At 36.1% G+C, this 22323-nt stretch overlaps 1 protein-coding gene across 2 annotated transcripts in view; it reads right to left on the bottom strand.

The window, feature by feature from the left end:
• path (solute carrier family 36 member pathetic) overlaps positions 1–22323 on the bottom strand; it is a 186242-nt gene that overhangs the window by 69050 nt on the left and 94869 nt on the right. For both annotated transcript variants that reach the window (XM_069832233.1, XM_069832232.1), the window contains exon 3: positions 7121–7206. In XM_069832233.1, the coding sequence (XP_069688334.1) occupies positions 7121–7206 (86 nt within the window). The remainder of the gene's footprint in view (positions 1–7120; positions 7207–22323) is intronic.

The raw sequence follows: 22323 nt of genomic DNA, 5'->3' as shown, positions 1-22323 counted from the left end.
GTGGACGATCATCCAACCAGAATGGAGGTATCGTGTGTTAGCACGATGATCTCCCCAGCCGTTATAGCTGGTTTGCGAAACCGGATTTTCGCTACCCAAGTGCATCATGATGCTGGGTGGGCACCGGTCCCATACACTGGCCGAAATTTCATGAGAAAATTTCTTCCCCAATGAGGACTCGAACCAGCGCGCATTCCGTAGCGCGAGTCCTAGGCGGGATGCCTTAGACCGCGACGCCACGGCGCGGGACTTTTAAACGAGAACCATTAAATATTAGAGATGGATCTAGATATGCAGTGTAGAAAATATACGAGAAAGCAGGACCGTTTCAAATATAATTAGATTTTGAGCTGGACAAACGGCTTGAAAATTACAGACTTATAATATGATTTACAGTAGAAAAGGAGACGATACTAAGGGATATGCTACTGGAGCTAAATGACAGCTGTGAGCAGTATGGGATGAAGATAAATGCCAGCAAGACGAAGACCATGGTCATAGGAAGAAAAGTAAAGAAGGTAAACTTGCGAATTCTAAATGAGGCAGTAGAGCAAGTGGACAGCTTCAAATACTTGGGGTGTACTATAAGCAGTAACATGAGCTGCTGCCAGGAAGTCGAAAGGAGGATAGCAATGGCAAAGGAAGCTTTTAATAGAAAAAGGAGCATCTTCTGCGGACCTCTGGAGAAATAACTAAGAGACTAGTGAAGTGCTTTGTGTGGAGTGTGGCATTGTATGGGGCAGAAACATCAACATTGCGACGAAATGAAGAGAAGCGAATAGAAGCATTTGAAATGTGGATATGGAGAAGAATGGAGCGTGTGAAATGGACAGACAGAATAAGAAATGAAGCTGTGTTGGAAAGAGTGGGTGAAGAAAGAATGATGCTGAAACTGATCAGAAAGATCTTAGTAAGCATGATAATAGTTATTTTTCAGATAGTCAATATACAATATAAAATAATATAATGTTTATTTTGGTATTCAGTCTAAATTACTTATCATAGTTTAAAAAACATCAACAACACTTACAAATGTAAATATTCATTGAACGTTAAGGACCAGTGAGAACCTTATCTGCATTCCAAGTTTTCAACCAACAGAAATTATCTAGATGTTGGCTTATTATGAAGCCTAATAAGTTGTTTAATAAGAACCATATGATTTTACTATGTTGTATAATAATGACATTATTGGTAATTAAGGAAAATATAGATCAATAACAACATAAATTTTAAATAACAATCAATTTTATTATAAGATAATTTTATACAGATTTAATCCATTTTAATTTCTGTATCTTAATTTGAATTCCGTGGTTGTTTGTTTATTACCATAGAGATAATGATAATCATTTCAAACCGTTAGTCAATCATTTGATTTCTACACATGATTATAAATATGTTAGATATAAAATTGTTTATATTCTACAGCCATCATATTGTAAATTTATGTATAGGATATTGTTTGATCAAGTGCCTGAAGATGCCCAAGGACGAAAATGTTAGCACATTATTTTGTCCTTAACATTCAATGAATATTTACATTTGTAAGTGTTGTTGTTGTTTTTTAAACTGTGATAAGTCATTTAGACTGAATACCAAAATAAACATTATATTATTTTATATTTATCAGAAAGAGGAAAAGGAATTGGTTGCGTCACTGGCTGAGAAGAAACTGCATGGTGAAGGATACATTGGAAGGAATGGTGAACGGGAGAAGAGTTCGGGGCAGAAGAAGATATCAGATGATTTACGACATTAAGATGTATGGATCATATGAGGAGACAAAGAGGAAGGCGGTTTGCAGTGAAAGACCTGCCCTGGGGCAGAAAACTGTGAATGAATGATATAATTGTACAAAGAAAAAAAGCGCTTGCAGCTTGTTAACAATAGAAATAATGAGTGTTGCGTCATCCTATGTACAGATAGTATCATGTCTGACCTTGACGACAAATTATTTCCTTTAATTAACTAAGAACAAAAACGTATGTAAGTCAACATATACCGGAGCCGTCGGTTCCACGGCTACTTTAAGTGAATAATGTGGACGTGTAAGTAATATGACATGTATACCTATGGACTAGAAGTGGGTAAAAAATAACACAACAGTTATTTTGGAACTGTTCCGGTCTCGGAACTGTTGCAAAAATGAACAGTAGGTCTGAACCTCCTGTTCCGAAATAACAGTGTTCCGACTCCGAGCTGCTCACTTGCCCAGCTGTTGCGGGCTCGCAGTACCGCGTTGCACAAGGTATGTTCCGACTCCGAGACAACAGAGAACAGTCGGAACCTGTTCCGTTGAACTAATGACAGCTCCGGCTACACTGTTCTCGTCGTTCTTTATGTTGTACTTGGAACAAGTTGGAACTTGGAACTCTCACGTGGATGAATGAGGAAGCATGGAAATTGAAATCGTTGTAGTGTGATCATAAGTAATGACAGAGAGCGAGGTGTGATGCGAAGTTTAAATTATTACACTTTGGTACAGATGCGTTTCTAACATTTTACTAAGTGTGAGAATTTCAGGTTTCACTACTGCCAATGTATAAATATATACAGTAGTTATATATTTTATTATGTATCAAATTATAATGTAATTATTATTATCATCATAACTAAGCATTAAGAAACGTAAAAATAAAAATTAATAATTTTAGTTCTTTTTTTACTACGGAACACGGAGAACAAAAATTACATACTACACGTTTTAAGTGAGATGTTAATTTCTTTAGTTGGTTACCGTGTCTTCATGACTTCATATACCAATTAGTGTTGCAATCTGACCTTGTATTCAACAGCTGTTCATCTAATAAACACGAAGCTTCTGTCCGCATACACAGCAAGTTTCCAAACAGATTCGAATGTGCATTGGGATGTCATCTATTGAGAAGCGTGTGCTATGTCGTCATGCCGATAACGTATTTTAAGAGGAGTCCGAGATATGAGTACTCCAACGTATGTGCGAGCTGCTTGGGGAAGAGGGAGTATATACTGTACGACTCCTCAAATGGAGCGAGAGTCAAAGAGATAGCTCGCATCAGTGAACGATTCAGACACATCTCTACTTGTAACTGTTATTTCGGAACTGTTATTTGGAACATAGTATTTTTCCGGAACTGGAACAGCCGGAACTGTTCCGGGAAAAGAACAACTTCGCCCATCACTACTATGGACATTGCACCAATTGTTTGAAAGCGATCTTCCTCACCGCATTCTCGCCTTGGAATAACGAACTACATAACACAGTATCTCACCATAGTAGGTCATGGCAAGAGTACAACGGGTTTTTACGACTTGTAAATTTGCCAACAATTCCTAATCGCTGTGGGCGCAAGCACGCCACCTGTCAAACAGACACCGACGTTACTCAGAACAAACAGGGTCCCTGAACCGCGAGGGGTCGCAGCATAAGGATTCTGATTTTCTTTAAAATGTTTGGCGCCACTTTGGTAAACAAATGAAGGAGTTGCTTTTGCATTTCCTCCCTGGCAAGAGTTCAGTTCACTAGTATGCATGAAAAATCTGACGAACTAGGGCGAAGACAACAATAGAAAAGCGATTCCCATCTATTTAATTTAGATTTTTTTTATTTTTTTTTTGTGTATATTCATCATCGTTATTTATATAAATGACTCCATCCGCATCCTGTTCAATAATTAAATTTGTCATCGTTATTTATTTAAATGACTCCATCCCCATCCTGTTAAATACTGATATTTCTGAGGATTATGAATCTGCATTAGAAAATGTACATTTTATCCATAAAAGCTAGGCGTACGTCTTTTGTTTTACGTATTAAGCTTGCTTTTGTTTCCTGAAACTGTCTTCGTGCGATATTTTCTACAAGGACAAATAGTTCATCACTTTCGCAGTTGTTCGTTGATGGCTAGTGATTGTTCGGAGACATGGGCCAATCGACAAAATCCTCCGGAATAAATGAGAGAGCAACTCGCATCAAGTTCCTAGTTTAATCATCTCAAATGATTCTAATTTGACTGCCATAAAAACAGGAGTTCTAAACAAATGACATAACATGTCCGTAGGCTAGTAAGATGAAAGACTTCAATTATCTTGACGGGGTCGTTGCCATAACAACAGGTCAACATTTTGTTTTTTCGTTGAAACAATCTGTCGGCTACATTTTTTTTTTATCGGACCTACTCTAATTCAAGTTGAGCCATCAAGTTCATGTGCCAGTGGTGCAATGCCGGCTTTTCGCCAAATAGACTCGAATTCGGTTCCCGACTTAATGTGATGTTTTTTGTGGATAAGTAGGTAGTTAGTTGTCCATCACGTGTAGCCTATTTCAAGTGATTCTGATATTTGCATTTATGCACCGTGTGTTGGTCCCTTTACGTTGTCAGCCGGCAATCGGGGATTGCCATGAAATGATAATTAAGCTGCCGAACGTGAGAAAAGAAAACCCTGAGGAAAACCCCAACTGCGACCTTATCAGTTACAAAGGTACTATGGGGTTTTCAATTGAAAATCCAGGGTCTGACAAGGACTCCAACCTTGCAGAGACATGAATAACTATCTGGGTATTTTACTTACTTACTGGCTTTTAAGGAACCCGGAGGTTCATTGCCGCCCTCACATAAGCCCGCCATTGATCCCTATCCTGTGCAAGATTAATCCAGTCTCTATCATCATATCCCACCTCCCTCAAATCCACTTTAATATGATCTTCCCATCTACGTCTCGGCCTCCCTAAAGGTCTTTTCCCTCCGGCCTCCCAACTAACACTCTATATGCATTTCTGGATTCACCCATACGTGCTACATGCCCTGCCCATCTCGAACGTCTGGATTTAATGTTCCTAATTATGTCAGGTGAAGAATACAATGCGTGCAATTCTGTGTTGTGTAATTACTTTGGTTCTTTATTTGCCATCTCAGTTATGTCGTCGTTTATTAGTAAAAACATCTGTAGTTGACAATGGCTGTAGCCGTCACTGAGTACTTGGAAATGTCACAAGCCAGCCGTTGTACAAACTAGCACTTTTTCCTCAATACTCAAGTCAGGAGCCGTGAACAAAACAGAACTCTTCCTGTTTGAACGAGCGCCAGGAGATATGCTGGTGTTGGAGTGTCTGGTAACATGAGGGCAGCTTGCAGTTTTTATCAAGGCGCTTTGCATTCCACGGATTTCACATGCTTGTTTACCGATAATTTTCTCAATTAATGGATAAGTGTCACAGGCAAAATATGAGATTTCATATTCTAAATATAAATCATTCTTGCTAGGGTTTGGGAACAAGGATATTAGAGTAGCTATGTTACAATACAATTAAAGCCAAAAAAAAAAGTTTTCATACTTCATAACGAAGGTATTTTGGAATTGAAATATTTATTTGCATTTTATATTTTCCTATTTTGCCAAATAAATCAATGGTGTTTGGTCAGAACATGATAACTCCAAAAATGGTCCTTTTTTATCTGAAAGCGCAGCCCTATATAAAAACTGTTTTCTTTCGTTTGGTATAGGCGTGATAACTCCATATAATCTTATGTTATTTTCATTCACATTTGTATGTGAACTAGAATTATGATTTTATAGGAACAGTGAAAATAAAAACGCTTGTATCTCAAAACAGATTTTTTTGGAGTTATCATGTTTTGACCAAACACCACAGAAATTTCATATTTCATCAAATACACAGGCCTACAATAAGTTTCTTACGGAAGAGATGTTTCATCAACTGTTGTTGCTGCTAACATCATGTTAAACCCACTGTTAAATTAACATAGCATACTCCCGCAGTTAAATCCTTAACGTCCTGTTACAGCGTGAATCATGGCTGCCAGAGAACATATGTTACAAGCTGCATTATTATATCGAGATATATTTGGAGTGAAAACAATTAGCTGCAATCACTACTTCAGCATTTTTAGTTATTCAGAATAGATATGTTTATAAATACTCAAATGATTCATATTAATATCAGCACTGCATCCACAGTAAAGAGAAGATATGTGCTTATTAACGTAAGCATTTCTGAGATTATTATTTCGTATTAATACTCGGATATAACTGCAGATTTTCAAAACGATATTTCTTTATTTCACTGATTTAACAGTTCACATGTAATTATGACCAATGACGTGTGAATATATGTTAACGCTTATTCAGCATCACAATTATTTTCATTTTCTATTGGTTCTATTTGATCCTGGATAATCAACTTTGAGAGTAAAAGTACCACCGTCAGTTTTTCAAATGTTGCACTGTATCTTGTGCATGACCCGTCTTAGCATTTCTTTTAATATTTTCATAACATTGATTTGTTTCATAGTTTGCGTTTTCACATCCAAATGGCGATTGAAAATATTGGGTTAAAGAGACCCATGCTTGTTCCTTTTACCTAATGAAAGTTCCATCACTACGTTTGAGTTCAATTACATTCATATAATTGCTAGATCTACTAAAATAATTATATTTCTCATGTGAGGTAAAATTACTGCTCCTTACACTTTGTTTTTCTCGATTTCCGTTGTAATTATATTAGTCTCCAATACTTCCATAATGTAAAAAATACAATTCTCCGCTAAAACAAATGACTACACCAACTAAAGGCACATTCAGTAAACTTTCATACAATCACTGCTTCTTTGATTCCTGTTACATTACTCTTAACACCATGTTACTAACCAAAGAACCTCAAATGGTTGGTGAAACACTATTACATTAACAGGATGTTTAATTTTTAACAACACGTTAGTTAACGTGCTGTTAGCGTTATTTTAACGAAGTTTGGTGAAACTGATGTCTTAGAAAGACAAACGGTAAATAATAATATTACTCATTTTTTGTTTCCCAAGGTAAAAGTTTACTCGCAACTAATCACGTTGTTACATTTATCGCTTATCTCGTAGCATTAAGCTTGTCTGTAATTATTATTATTAAAATCATGCTGTTGTAGCCTACGATAAAGGTGATATTAAGGTATGGTGTAATAATGATTAAGACTATATTGGTGATGTAACACGTTTGTGATGATGATACACATTTTAGTATATAATTATGACGTCATACTGATGTGCTTGGCGATATGATGGTAACATGGCTAGTCATTAGCATGCCGTTTCATGAAGTTATCAGTGACGTGTACGGTACTCACTTTCCATGGATGCCATCCTTCATGTTGGACCCATCTTGCGGCAGGAACACGTCCAGCTCCGTAGCCTGGGGCAAGTTGTTCGACTCCTGAAACAAACATTAAGTCAACTTCAGTCTTACTTGTGAATTTGTTCGGCACAGTCTTTGTCTGTTTTAGCAGAAAGGGCAGTTTAAAGAATTTTAACGCGCGTATTGAGATAAATTCCTGCAAACATACTGATTGGTTAATTAAGAGCCTCCATTTTAAAAGTTTATGTGCGGAATTATCAAATCGGAACACTTCTGAGAAAATAAAAATCAGATGCATATTTATCACTAGACTGTGGAAGTTCATGTACTTACTTACTTACTGGCTTTTAAGGAACCCGGAGGTTCATTGCCGCCCTCACATAAGCCCGCCATTGGTCCCTATCCTGAGCAAGATTAATCCATTCTCTAACATCATATCCCACCTTCCTCAAATCCATTTTAATACATCTCAGCCTCCCTAAAGGTCCTTTTCCTTCCGGCCTCCCAACTAACACTCTATATGCATTTCTGGATTCATTCATACGTGCTACATGTCGTGCCCATCTCAAACGTCTGGATTTAATGTTATGTCAGGTGAAGAATACAATACGTGCAGTTCTGCGTTGTGTAACTTTCTCCATTCTCCTGTAACTTCATCCCTCTTAGCCCCAAATATTTTCCTAGGCACCTTATTCTCAAACACCCTTAACCTATGTTCCTCTCTCAACGTGAGAGTCCAAGTTTCACAACCATAAAGAACAACCGGTAATATAACTGTTTTATAAATTCTTAACTTTTTAGATTTTTTGACAGCAGACTGGATGATAAGAGCTTCTCAACCGAATAATAACAGGCATTTCCCATATTTATTCTGTGTTTAATTTCCTCCCGAGTATCATTTATATTTGTTACTGTTGCTCCAAGATATTTGAACTTCTCCACCTCTTCAAAAGATAAATCTCCAATTTTTATATTTCCATTTCGTACAATATTCTCGTCACGAGACATAATCATATACTTTGTCTTTTCGGGATTTACTTCCAAACCTATTTCTTTACTGCTTCCAGTAAAATTCCCGTGTTTTCCCTAAACGGTAAACTTTATGATACGAAATTATTTCAGTAGTCCTGCAGTGTAGGAATCAGTCTGTGTTGAGGTGTTCACCTATGAGAGTCGGTTTGTGCGGTTTGTATAGTGCCTCGACTTGAGTAAAGGCCCATTCACAATGAAAATTAAATACAAACATAACGTAAGCATAAAACCTTGTGTCCATGTTATTTAATGAAAGCATTCACAATGAATTACATAAGCATAAACATAATCTTAATCATAAGACATTAACATGAAAGTTTGCAAACTCCAAACTTCCATGCTTATGTTTATGCGATTTGGAAACAGTACACAAGCGGAAAGCGTGTTTTCACTTTTTGTTTAACATCTCATGGGCTTTGCCTACAGGCAATATTTTGATCTATTGGCCGTGATGATAGCTTGGCGCGCAACATGGAATCATATGACGAAAAGTTTATTATTTTACATCTCCGTTTCTTTGGTTTCAAGTATTGAAAGCCATATACTGATGCCATTGTAGTTATTAGAAACATAAATTGAATAGCTACATCGTCAGTCATTGTGCAATTCTCCATTTTTATGTAATAGATTCTGTAGTTTTGTTGATTCGGTATGTTTGTTTCCACACACGTGTTATGTTTACGTTATGTTTAATTTTCATTGTGAATGGGCCTTAAGCGTAAGTTGGTGGAATTAATCATTGAAAGGAAGAAAGAATTTATTGATGGTTAGCGTTATGGTGTAAGTTGTAGGACAATTTCAAAAGAGTTTTGGAATTTCTAAATCAACAGTTTCAAACATTAACAGCAATAGGATCTCAATATTAAATGCATGGGAACAAAACTGCAGTGGGGAAAGAAAGAGTTTGCAAAACTGTTAATGACGAACTAAATGACAGAGTGTTTGAATACTGCAGTTCCTTAACATTATGTGCAGTAACTTCCTTTCCATTGCATGCTAAAACAATTCTACTTTTCTCTACCTTGGACACCCCGTTAGGTTGGGCAATTTTTATTGAACCATAAGTGTCCAGGTTAGAGGGGTTTCACTGCACTTCAAAGTCGAGTCACGCTTCCTAAACAACATTCATCCAATAACTTTAACATAACGATATTAAAGGCCCATTCACAATGAAAATTAAACAACCGTAACATAAACACAGAAGTTTGCGCCCAGGCTACCAAATGGGATCATTCACAATGATTCACATAAGCATTGACATAAACATTGCCGTAAGACGTTAACATGAAAGTTTGCAAACTCCAAACTTTCATGCTTATGCTTACGTGATTTGCAAACAGAACACAATCGTGGAGCGCTGAAGTATACGACTGAATATGAGGAAATGGCGCCGTTGTTATGTTTCCATGGTTACCAAGTATGTTTGCTGTTATATTTATTTTCCCATAGTGAATGATGGTATGACTTCTTGATTTTACTGTAACGTTAAGTTAACGCGTACGTTATGTTTAATTTTCATTGTGAATGAGCCTTTAGTCACAAAAAATGTTAGTAGGCCTACTATTTTTACAGCATATATTTTCCACTGCATATTTCAACAAATTTAAGTACGGTACATAAATGCCTTATATTTTACGACTTTTAAATGCATAAATATCCTCAGTTTATTCATCACAGATCAACGTGCTGGCGTTCTTCTCGGTTTCTCAACGAAAAGGTCCATGTCGTTAGCCGTGCGGTTGCCCCGCACGTGAGACCGCTGGCTGGAATTGAAGGGTTAAGCACATTGTTTACTGCGCCAGTAACCACAAGCATTGGTGCCAATCAGCAAATATTGGACGTTGGCCTTGCAACCGTGTCAAGGCTGCCTACCAGTTCGTTTACCGATAGGAAGTCATTCAGGGCATCGAACCGACGACAATGTGATTAGCAGCCAGCATGCTAGAGGTGTTGTGTTTCCCTGCATGTGAAATGTCCTGTAATTGAATTTAGCGACATTTGACATCTTATTTGGCGACTTTGAGGTGACAATTGTTGGCAACACTGGTAAATCATGCTGTTGCGTCCTGTCGACTAAAACAGTTGAACGTCTCGCATGTACATATTAAAGTTTTGCATTTTCTGTAGTAGAGTATTATCTAAATATCTGAGCCTCTAGTTTGCCATCAATAGAATTTCGCATTATCGATTGACATTTCGTATGGTCTGTTTTGTATCACGGTATCACCACAGTCTAGTATAAACAGTCACGAAAGTTGAGTTGTGAGGGTGCTAGGAACAAGACTGTGCCGGTACTATTTCGAATTATCTGTAATGAGGCGATATTAGCGATCCTAGTGGTAAGCAACTATCTATGGATGCATATTTACTACATATTAGCTTCGTGACTTTATATACTAGACTGTGGTATCACGATTCATGTGTCAGTGAGAACCAAACATGATTTCGTATCTACATTACATATTTCAGTATCCGATTTATTAGACGTTACTGTGAAATCAGCGTGGATTTTTCGAGTGTACAAAACTATATGATGCTTCACAGAAGCAACTGGCTTTTATACACAGGCTGCCATTTCATGTGTGTGTCGGGGAGATTAGAAGCATGGCATATACTGTATGTCAATGAACACATATGTAACCTTCTTTGTGTGTATTCATTCTTCATAAGTATATATATAGCTTGACAAAACCACGTGTTCAAATTGCTGCGGACCGATCTTGATACAGACAGCATCAGCTGCAGTCTTGAATAACTCTGAGCAGTTGGTAGCTGCCATGATGATGATGATGATGATGATGATGATGATTACTATTATTATTATTATTATTATTATTATTATTCTTATTATTATTATTATTATTATTATTATTATTAACATACATACAGTCGGCCTGGTTAGCGAGTTCTATAGCGCTGACCTTCTATACAAGGGTTCGATCCCGGGCCAGGTCGATTGCATTTAAGTGTGCTTAAATGCGACAGGCTCATGTCAGTAGATTTACTGGCATGTAAAAGAACTCCTGCGGGACAAAATTCCGGCACATCCGACGACGCTGATATAACCTCTGCAGTTGCGAGCGTCGTTAAATAAAACATAACCTTTAACATACATACACTACATACATACATACATACATACATACATACATACATACATACATACATACATAAAGTGTTCTGCTCATGGGTTGATCTTTCACTGCAAACCCAGCATTCTACAGTCTTAACATTTTCTGCTTCTCTTTCTGATCAGTTTCAGCATCATTCTTTCTTCACCCACTCCTTCCAACACAGCTTCATTTCTTATTCTGTCTGTCCACTTCACACGCTCCATTCTTCTCCATATCCACATTTCAAATACTTCTATTCGTTTCTCTTCACTTCGTCGTAATGTCCATGTTTCTATCCCCATACAATGCTACACTCCATAGAAAGCACTTCAATAGTCTCTTTCTTAGTTCTTTTTCCAGAGGTCCGCAGAAGATGCTCCTTTTCCTATTAAAAGCTTCCTTTGCCATTGCTATCCTCCTTTTGACTTCCTGGCAGCATCTCATGTTACCTTTCTTCGCAAGTTTACCTTCTTTATTTTTCTTCCTATGACCATGGTCTTCGTCTTGTTTGCATTTATCTTCATCCCATACTGCTCACAGCTGACATTTAGTTCCAGTAGCATACCCCTTAGTATCATCTCCTCTTCTGCTAACAACGCCATATCGTCAGTAAATCTTATGCACTTTATTCTTCTTCCTCCTACTATCACTCCTCCCATGTTCTGAAAACAGTTCTTCACCAAATCCTCCAAGTAGGGGAGAGTCGGATAGTATCGGACATCGGGTAGTATCGGACAGTGCGTTTCTTTCATCTACCACCATATGGTAGTACCTGAATGACATGGTTACGTTTCTCTATGCGACATCACAGAAACGTAACCATGTGAATCAGGTACTATCATCGTGTAGTAGATGAAAGAAACTCCCTGTCCGATATTACCCGATGTCCGATACTACCCGACTCTCCCCTAGATGTTGAATAGGGTAGATGATAAAGGGCATCCTTGTCATATTCCTCTCTCTATTTCACTTCCTTCTGACATTATTATTATTATTATTATTATTATTATTATTATTATTATTATTATTATTATATAGGTTTTCATAATCGCATATTTCAAAGCATAAACTTTCGCAGGTAAATGAAAATTATCCGATTTACCTTGTTCTGTCATATCTTTCTGTCGAGGTCTTTAATAACGGACAGCGTTTATCTAAAGTACTTTTTCAAGCTTTAATTAGAACTGGGCATGCCGTTCATAAAAACTGCTACTAAAACAACTGAACTCTGCACATTTTATTACTTAATAACGATTCCAAGAAGCCGTGATAATTGCTAACAAAACAAATGAACTCTGAACATTTATTCCATAGCAACGAGTTATTTTGTAAATTGAACCTTTCGAAATAGAACTGTCAAAGGAAACACGGAGCGCCGAGTACAGAGTTCATGTTTCAGCTGTACAGATTACGCTATCGATTGTGCTGCTTTGAATTAAGACTGATATCCTAGCCGTTACGTTTTGGCCTACATTCTAGACAACAGCGATCGATGCGGACTTTCAGACGAGAAGTGTCCCAAGTGTAGAAATAACTTCACAAATACATTAGAGGTTACGCAACTGAAATCAATTTCTTGTCAAAAACCAGGGGAATGTCACTAGAAGGACTGTGATGGAATTACAGGTGAGGCACTGTACTTACTGGCTTTTAAGGAACCCGGAGGTTCATTGCCGCCCTCACATAAGCCCGCCATTAGTCCCTATCCTGAGCAAGATTAATCCAGTCTCTATCATCATATCCCACCTCCCTCAAATCCATTTTAATATTATCTTCCCATCTACGTCTCGGCCTCCCTAAAGGTCTTTTTCCCTCCGGCCTCCCAACTAACACTCTATATGCATTTCTGGATTCGCCCATACGTGCTACATGCCCTGCCCATCTCAAATGTCTGGATTTAATGTTCCTAATTATGTCAGGTGAAGAATACAATGCGTGCAGTTCTGTGTTGTGTAACTTTCTCCATTCTCCTGTAACTTCATCCCTCTTAGCCCCAAATATTTTCCTAAGCATCTTATTCTCCAACACCCTTAACCTACGTTCCTCTCTCAAAGTGAGAGTCCAAGTTTCACGACCATAAAGAACAACCGGTAATATAACTGTTTTATAAATTCTAACTTTCAGATTTTTCGACAGCAGACTGGATGATAAAAGCTTCTCAACCGAATAATAACAGGCATTTCCCATATTTATTCTGTGTTTAATTTCCTCCCGAGTATCATTTATATTTGTTACTGTTGCTCCAAGATATTTGAACTTCTCCACCTCTTCTAAAGATAAATTTCCAATTTTTATATTTCCATTTCGTACAATATTCTTGTCACGAGACATAATCATATACTTTATCTTTTCGGGATTTACTTCCAAACCTATCTCTTTATTTGCTTCCAGTAAAATTCCCGTGTTTTCCCTAATCGTTTGTGGATTTTCTCGTAACATATTCACGTCATCCGCATAGACAAGCAGCTGATGTAACCCGTTCAATTCCAAACCCTCTCTGTTATCCTGGACTTTCCTAATGGCATACTCTAGAGCAAAGTTAAAAAGTAAAGGTGATAGTGCATCTCCTTGCTTTAGCCCACAGTGAATTGGAAACGCATCTGACAGAAACTGACCTATACGAACTCTGCTACGGGAAAACGGCTGAACGGATTTTAATAAATGACCCCTCATTTTGAAGCTTGGAAGTCAAAGTTTTTCAGAAAAATAGTAGTTTTCAGTGAAATGTCAATTTTTCAACATAATTTTCCTATTTTCCAAAATCCATCTGCCGTCAGTTTTGAGAACTAGCTAATTGCATTTCAGAATAAAACAAAACACACACTACAGTAAACAATATTACACGAAGGCCATGATCTGCAAGAATGCTGACATATTTAGAGCTCAAATTAAATTGGTTATTAAAAACTTAACTTACTAAAATAATTTACAGGTTCGATTCTGTGGTGTGTAATTTTCTGGGTACAACTGTGTATTGGATATTAAAAACTACAAAACTTGAGGTGGTTTGATGACATTATTACTATTATAAATGAAATATTATTGTAGTTAATGCCATGATGTGACCATTTTTCATTAATTATACATATTAATGCTATATTGATGATATGAAAGTGAAACGTTTTGGGGTTATATAAGTATATGTAGAGAATAACTTAAATTAGATTTTGATTTCTATATTTTACTAAGTGGCGGCTATATAGTATATATAGTATATGTTACTGAAAGCTATAAAACTTACATAAGATAATAATATTATTAAAAATCAAATATTTTTATAGTTATTAATCAAGTGGGGTTGAGTCTTTTTCATATATTTAATGGCGGTGTGGTGTAGATATTTATATGCGTGGTTCTCTTCAGTATTGGCTCGAGAGAGAGTATCTTTCATTATCATGGAAGCAAATAACTTTCAGAATGTCTGGTATTCTTCATTGAAAATAAATATGAAAAATGTTTATTTGAACGTCTAATGAACTTAGTTTGCAGCATTTGCTGCACAAGCCACTAGTATACTATATTACTAAGTATAAACTAAGAAAAGTCGTAGTCTGCCCTGTTTGAGACTTCGTTGGCTCAGCATAATAAGTATTTGTAGAATGGCAGAATTTATGCAAATTCGCGCTAGAAAATCCTATAAGGAGAGACGAGAACCATCAGCACGTGATTACGGGAAGTTATATAGATTTTACAAATGAAAAATGTTATATGATCTGTTTTTGTAATGGACAACTGAAATGAAGATTTTAAGATAACTTAATTGGAATTCTATGTGTTAATTGATTTTTTATTGTTGTTATTAAGGGGAGAGGATGGTATTTTTTCAAACTTTTTTCCTATTTGGTGTAAAATATTAATTTTTTGTATGTAGAGAGCTCATAGCTGTGGCAATTCAACCAAATAAAATATTTTGAAAAAATAATTATTTGGGGGCCCGAATTTGAAAAAAAATATTCCCAATGCAGGATTGTACTAAAACCGATATATCTAGACCGTTTTTAAATATAGATTCAAACAGTTTTTGCCATGTATTTGCAAAAGCATATTCTACAAACTGTCTGTAACAGAATTTTGATATTAGTCGCTACGTTTGTAAAATAGACAATTAAAATTTAATAACAATTTTCTGACTTCAAACAAACGGACGTATTTTTAAAATGAAATCAATTAACAAAATTCTGTTACAGAGAAAAGTTTCCTAATAGTTTAAAGAATGTGTGTTCTAAATTTCATGCATGTATCTTCAATAGTTCAGAAACAGAAATTATATTCATTTTTGTCTGGCAATGTAGCAAAAAAAAAAATGAAGTTACTGAAAACCGATAAATGTGGGCGTGTGATTTAAAAGTCCATGGTGCAGGAAGTTTAAAAATGACTTCTTAACATCCTATAAGGGTACAAATACCCACAAAATGTTATGCTATGCATTCCAGACATATCACAGAGTATTTTAAAGAATTTTTTTTTTTTTTTTAATTTCCCCATTTTTCACCAAAAAACACCATCCTCTCCCCTTAAGATAATATTTTTAGCAAAATGATTCTATTATGTATTTATAATAGTACATTTAATTTTAGGTTACATGAAAATTTAATGAATAATTGGGACCATCTTATTTTGACTTTCCTTTTCATGTTATTTAGTTTCTTCATATTTTGCTTTTCGTCAATTTTTTTCCCGCTGTAACTTTCATAGCCTGGATGGCTTTTTCTTTATCACTTCTTGCGGCAAGAGTTTGCAACTTGTTTAATAATGCTGGGTATTCGTTTAGTAGATTAAGAAACATCAGTTGTTCTCCTTCTCTCTTCATTGTAATTATCCATTTTCTTTTTAAACTAACTGCATTTTAAACACGACAATCGATTTGCCCCACCAACAAATTAACATAAATGCATGGAAGGCGAAAACTAACCGGAAGTACTAATCGATATAATCGAATACTCTTGATAGTTTATATTACCGACGCGTAACACATACTTCGTAATAGTAATTTCCGGTTTATGCATACAAAACGAAGTATATACTTCTACTTCAAATATCTTCTACAGTCAAAGCAAAAGGTAATACAACTTGTTGCATACCACCCATTAGTCTTACAAGGTATCATTTGTTTGGCTTCATAAATCAGGGGTAGAAAATACCACGAAAAAGAACTGCAATGGGTTTGCTCGTGATTTTATTTCCGAATCAGATTTCTCTGAATATGAAATATCAGGTGCTGAAGAGGATACAGTAATACATAGAAACTGTTTCACCAGGGAACACAGAAACGCCATCACTGGTGCAAATAAAAGACTTATCGTGCTGATAACATGGGTGAAAAAAGTGGAACAACAGTAGATTGTGTGGAACCGTAACCTAAAGACGAACAAAAAATGTCTGAGGGGAAGAGATTGCGTTGCCCATACAGTAGATCTGAGGAAAATGATACGTACTGATATCTTAATGATTGTTTCATACGTTCTCTGTCATTTTATTTAATTCAAGTGTGTATTTGAAAAACAAATGACAACTTTTAATTTTTATTCGCGTTTGTTTGAAACGAACTTGTTTATAGGAAACAAAGGAAAACTTTTAATTTCTTTTCACATTTGTTTAAATTCAGCTTGTATTTGAGAAACAAAAGAGAACGTCAATTTCCACTGTTTCTTTAAAGCGAGCTTGTATTTGGAAAACAAAAGATGAGTTATAATAATTTCTGTTAACGTTTGTTTAAAGCAAACTTGTATTTGGGGGAAGAAAAAAAAGTCCATTCATTAAACGCAAACTTGTGTTTGCAAATGACGAGGCGTTTCAATTTGTATTAATATTTTGTCTAAACCAAACTTTTCTTTTGCGAACAAATGAAAAGCTTTTAAATGCCATGAATTATTATTGAAACAGATTTGTATTTTTTGTAAAAATAAGCATTTTCAAAATGTAGTAATGTTTACTGAATTCAAACTTACGTTTGAGAATTGAAAAAAAGTGTTTGTATTTGTAAATTTCTGTATTCGAATCAAACTCATGTACTGCAAACAGAAGATCGATTTTATAAACTTTTTGTTTAAACTCCACTTTATATGGCAAATAGCAAGTTTTTCTTTTAATTTCTGTTGTAAACTTACATTTTTCGGACAAGACAGCGCTTTTTAATCTTTAGTTTAACAGAGAAATGAAAGTTTGTTCTAAAAATCAGCTGAATCATTATTGCACTTGATCTTGTTATCGATTGACTTATAAATCTAGGGATATCGAGTACATACTTGAGATTACATGACACTAAAACGATCCAGTAGGCTGGGACAGAAGCAACGCTTTTCATTTGTCAATTTCTGAACTGAATGACATGGCGTTTCCATGTCCACGATAAACTGATAGGAAGTTTGTGTACCAATCGATATATTGCCTCCGTTCGGATAATGATTGACATCCGTGGAATTACATCGAGAAGACCTTGAAAAGTTATCTAACGACGTAATTTTGCATTAACATGCATTTCTTGTTAAAGTTTATGTGTGAGGTGGAAACATTTATGTTGTTCCAAACAAACAGAGATAATGGCTGCATTGCGACAGATAAACTGAGATCTTTGTGATCTTACATAAGCTATGAATTAGCTCTAAGCAGGCCTTCCGGTGCGTGGTGATTGTTGCTTTCGTAATACAGTGATCTCTCTAATCTACGGCCATCTGAAGTTATTTTTGTTTGTTGCGAGTTTCTGAGAATGTAAAATAATGCACAATCATAGTTCCCTGATAAATTTACTGCTTTCTCATTGACCTAACTGAATGTTTCGGTAAATAGAAAATTATGATCTTTGTGTTATTTATGAGAGATTTTTCATTAGTCCATTACTGTTCAACAACTCCAGCGTGAAGGATGACATTTTCCTCTACCCAAATATTTTAGGTTAGGTCCAACTCTGGAAACTTTGTGATTTTTTTTGTATTTTTTTTTTTTACTTCTTTTTTTCGCCAGCAATCAGAATCTCTTTCAAGAAAGTAGAAATCTGTTCCAAAAGTTAGGAAGACGTCTGTGAACTGCCCAAGGGTTTAGTAGCATATAGTAATTGAACGGAGTTACGCAATAATAGACCAACCGACAATTTGGGGGAGGGGAAGGATATTTGCGCAGATCTGTTGATAGTAGGCTAACTTAACTCGGAAAAAAATCAAGAATGGGATATTTGAATTTTTCTGCTATTTATAAGCAAAAATTCGTTTATTGCATAAAATTAATTTAATTATTTTGCCTTGAAATATTAATTAAACTGCTGATCTCTTATTAAAAATCTGTTAGCCTTTTTTGCTATTATTTGTTCTATTTTTTTTGTAATAGTATGAATGTTAAGAGAGAAGTTTTATATGATATTCTTATTGAATTTGGTATTCCCAAGAAACTAGTTCGATTAATTAAAATGTGTCTCAGTGAAACGTACAGCAGAGTCCGTATAGGTCAGTTTCTGTCAGATGCGTTTCCAATTCACTGTGGGCTAAAGCAAGGAGATGCACTATCACCTTTACTTTTTAACTTTGCTCTAGAAAATGCCATTAGGAAAGTCCAGGATAACAGAGAGGGTTTGGAATTGAACGGGTTACATCAGCTGCTTGTCTATGCGGATGACGTGAATATGTTAGGAGAAAATCCACAAACTATTAGGGAAAACACGGGAATTTTACTGGGAGCAAGTAAAGAGATAGGTTTGGAAGTAAATCCCGAAAAGACAAAGTATATGATTATGTCTCGTGACCAGAATATTGTACGAAATGGAAATATAAAAATTGGAAATTTATCTTTAGAAGAGGTGGAGAAGTTCAAATATCTTGGAGCAACAGTAACAAATATAAATGATACTCGGGAGGAAATTAAACGCAGAATAAGTATGGGAAACGCGTGTTATTATTCGGTTGAGAAGCTTTTATCATCCAGTCTGCTGTCAAAAAATCTGAAAGTTAGAATTTATAAAACAGTTATATTACCGGTTGTTCTGTATGGTTGTGAAACTTGGACTCTCACTTTGAGAGAGGAACATAGGTTAAGGGTGTTTGAGAATAAGGTGCTTTGGAAAATATTTGGGGCTAAGAGGGATGAAGTTACAGGAGAATGGAGAAAGTTACACAACACAGAACTGCACGCATTGTATTCTTCACCTGACATAATTAGGAACATTAAATCCAGACGTTTGAGATGGGCAGGGCATGTAGCACGTATGGGCGAATCCAGAAATGCATATAGAGTGTTAGTTGGGAGGCCGGAGAGAAAAAGACCCTTGGGGAGGCCGAGACGTAGATGGCAAGATAATATTAAAATGGATTTGAGGGAGGTGAGATATGATGATAGAGACTGGATTAATCTTGCTCAGGATAGAGACCAATGGCGAGCTTATGTGAGGGCGGCAATGAACCTCCGGGTTCCTTAAAAGCCAGTAAGTAAGTAAGTAAGTAAGTAAGTAAGTAAGTAAGTATTGATGTTATAATACTTCTTGCATAAAATGTTTTATAAAAAAAAACAGATTAATTTCAATGGCCAATATCTCGAAACAGGTTTTTGACGCTTGGTCTATTATTGCGTAACTCCGTCCAATTGATTGATTGTTTATTATGTGAGGTATAAGGTCGCTACCATTCTTAATTTATTCAAATAGTGTAAACACACATAGCATTACAAAAGTAATTCCCTCTTTATAGGTAAAATAGACTCCATGTTGAAAATAATTAGGCCTATATTGAGGGGGGGAAACGTAGTTTACCCTCAAATTACGGAAGATGTAATTAAGAGAAAAATAAGAAGGAATACAGGGAAAACATACGAAGCAGTAGCCCTAGTTCGATTCCGCTTGATTGTTTTTCCTAAGTTTTCTCCAACTGTAGGACGAATGCCAGGTAATTCATGGCGAATCCTCGGCCTCATTTCGTCAGGTTCCATCGCGCTATCACCAATTCCATCGGCACTAAATTACCCTTGTAGTTCATACAGCGTCGTTAAATAAGAGTATTAAAAATAAAGAAAATCTTCATATATACAAAAACTTCGCAACTAACACTGTTGTCAGGTGTAGGGGAGAATTCCCTATTACAGGGAGATTTGGAGCCCAAAAGCGCGATAGTGATTTTTTAAAATTTGTTTAAAATGTAGGGAATTAAATTTTTGTGAAGTTTTATTTACACACTCTTTAACATCACTGGTCATATCGCGTGTTTAGGATCATCATCATCATCATCCTTCACGATTTAGGCCTCTGTAGACCTGTTTCGGCCCCATCTAGCAGTCTTCTAAAAGGTTTCCTGGTCGACGATGTCCTCTAGGTTTATACTGCATCATAATTTTTGGGATTCTTGAATTTTCCATTCTTCTTACATGATCTAGCCAATTGAATTTGTATCTGCTGATTTTTTCTTCTACTGACTCTACTTCTAATTGTTCTAATACTTCTTCATTCATTTTTCGGTCTAAAAGAGTATATCCTGCTGTCCTCCTGAAAAATTTCATTTGTGCGAGATCGTGCGTATTTGCTTGGTTTCCGCACAAAACCAATCCGCGGAAAGTCTAAAATTCCACATTCAGTATTCCCAACCTAACACACATAACAATTTCCCTCTTCTTACCGCTTAAGTGACATATTGATTTTACTGCTTTAGGCTTTTAACATATTATTTTTAGAGACGTTCAATATAGTAATAATTATAAATTGGAAACTTACCACTGCAATTTCACCTAAATTGCACTGTTAATTATTGTTTTTAAATATTTGCAAAAATTAAGTAAACTCTACAACTCCACTAAAGTTACTGCATTCGTGATGCAAGTAACATTAAGGAAGCCGTGAAAAAATCAACAAGATTCCAGACTCATCATAGACTGGGGGAAAAAAAAGACAGACGTATATCACGGCCTGCTGGAGTATAGTAAACACCGAAAACATTTTAAAGCAACAATGTTGAAGATAGATATTTTTGTTTTGCAAATTTGCCGTCACTGAACAGAAACCAAGATGGAGATTTCATTGCAACTAATTAGAAATTCCTCTTTCAGGTATGTAATAAACGATCTTCGCACAAAATAATGTACGATACACGAGCGGTATGTTTTCTTTCAATTCTCGGAAATTAAAAAAGCTCAACTACGTTTCGCTTTTTCAAACTTTTCCTCGAACATGAAAACTTCAACATACCGCTCTTGTAACGCATATTACTATTCCGTTGCTTTGATTCTGTTCATGTCTTTTTTCTTTAATGTCCAAATCTCGCTTCCGTATAAAAGGGAGGGTAATGCTAGAGTATTATATATTTTTATTCTTGTAGATTTTTGTACTAATTTAGCTTTTAATGTGCGTGTTTAGGATATGTGGATATAAACTTACCAGGAGGCCTTGTTAATATCGTTGCGTTTCTGTTTTTAAATTTTAAAATACCGTAGTCTACTTATACCATTAAAAATAGTAACATCCAATGACCTTCGATAACGAAGGAGATGAATATTCATAAATGCAAAATATATTGTCTTTATTTGACACATCTAAGCAGTTTTCTCGTTATTTCATTTTAGTGGGAAAAATGATTTCCAAGTTGCTAACCTTGACAGCGACTACCCGCTTGCATATTGCATAGCGTTGCATAATGCATTGTTGTTGCATCATTCAGTTGAAACTTGAGACCGAGTGCATAAAGCGTGGGCGGCGAGATCTATTCATTATTAATCCAGCGTTTCTGAATACGACGCTGGACCTTCTACTCCTAGAAGGAAAGGTATTTTTGGAGTGAATAAGGAAGATATGAAAAATCTTATAGAACGCAGACTTTTGTATTCGTGGCTAATTGACCCTAAATCCTAACTTCATACGTTGGTTGGATAAGTCTGACAATACAGTATATATATAAAAGGTAAAGGTATCCCCGTCACATGCCATGAAGGCACTTGGGGGCATGGAGGTAGAGCCCCATGCTTTCCATGACCTCGGCACTAGAATGAGGTGGTGTGGTCGGCACCACGCTCTGACCGCCTTTTACCTCCGGGAAAGACCCGGTACTCAATTTTGTAGGAGGCTGAGTGAACCTCGGGGCCGTTCTGA

Source organism: Periplaneta americana, chromosome 8, assembly GCF_040183065.1.
Source record: "Periplaneta americana isolate PAMFEO1 chromosome 8, P.americana_PAMFEO1_priV1, whole genome shotgun sequence".
Lineage (NCBI taxonomy): Eukaryota > Metazoa > Arthropoda > Insecta > Blattodea > Blattidae > Periplaneta > Periplaneta americana.
Note: the sequence above shows the minus strand (reverse complement) of the source record. Positions and strands in the feature narration are given on the sequence as shown.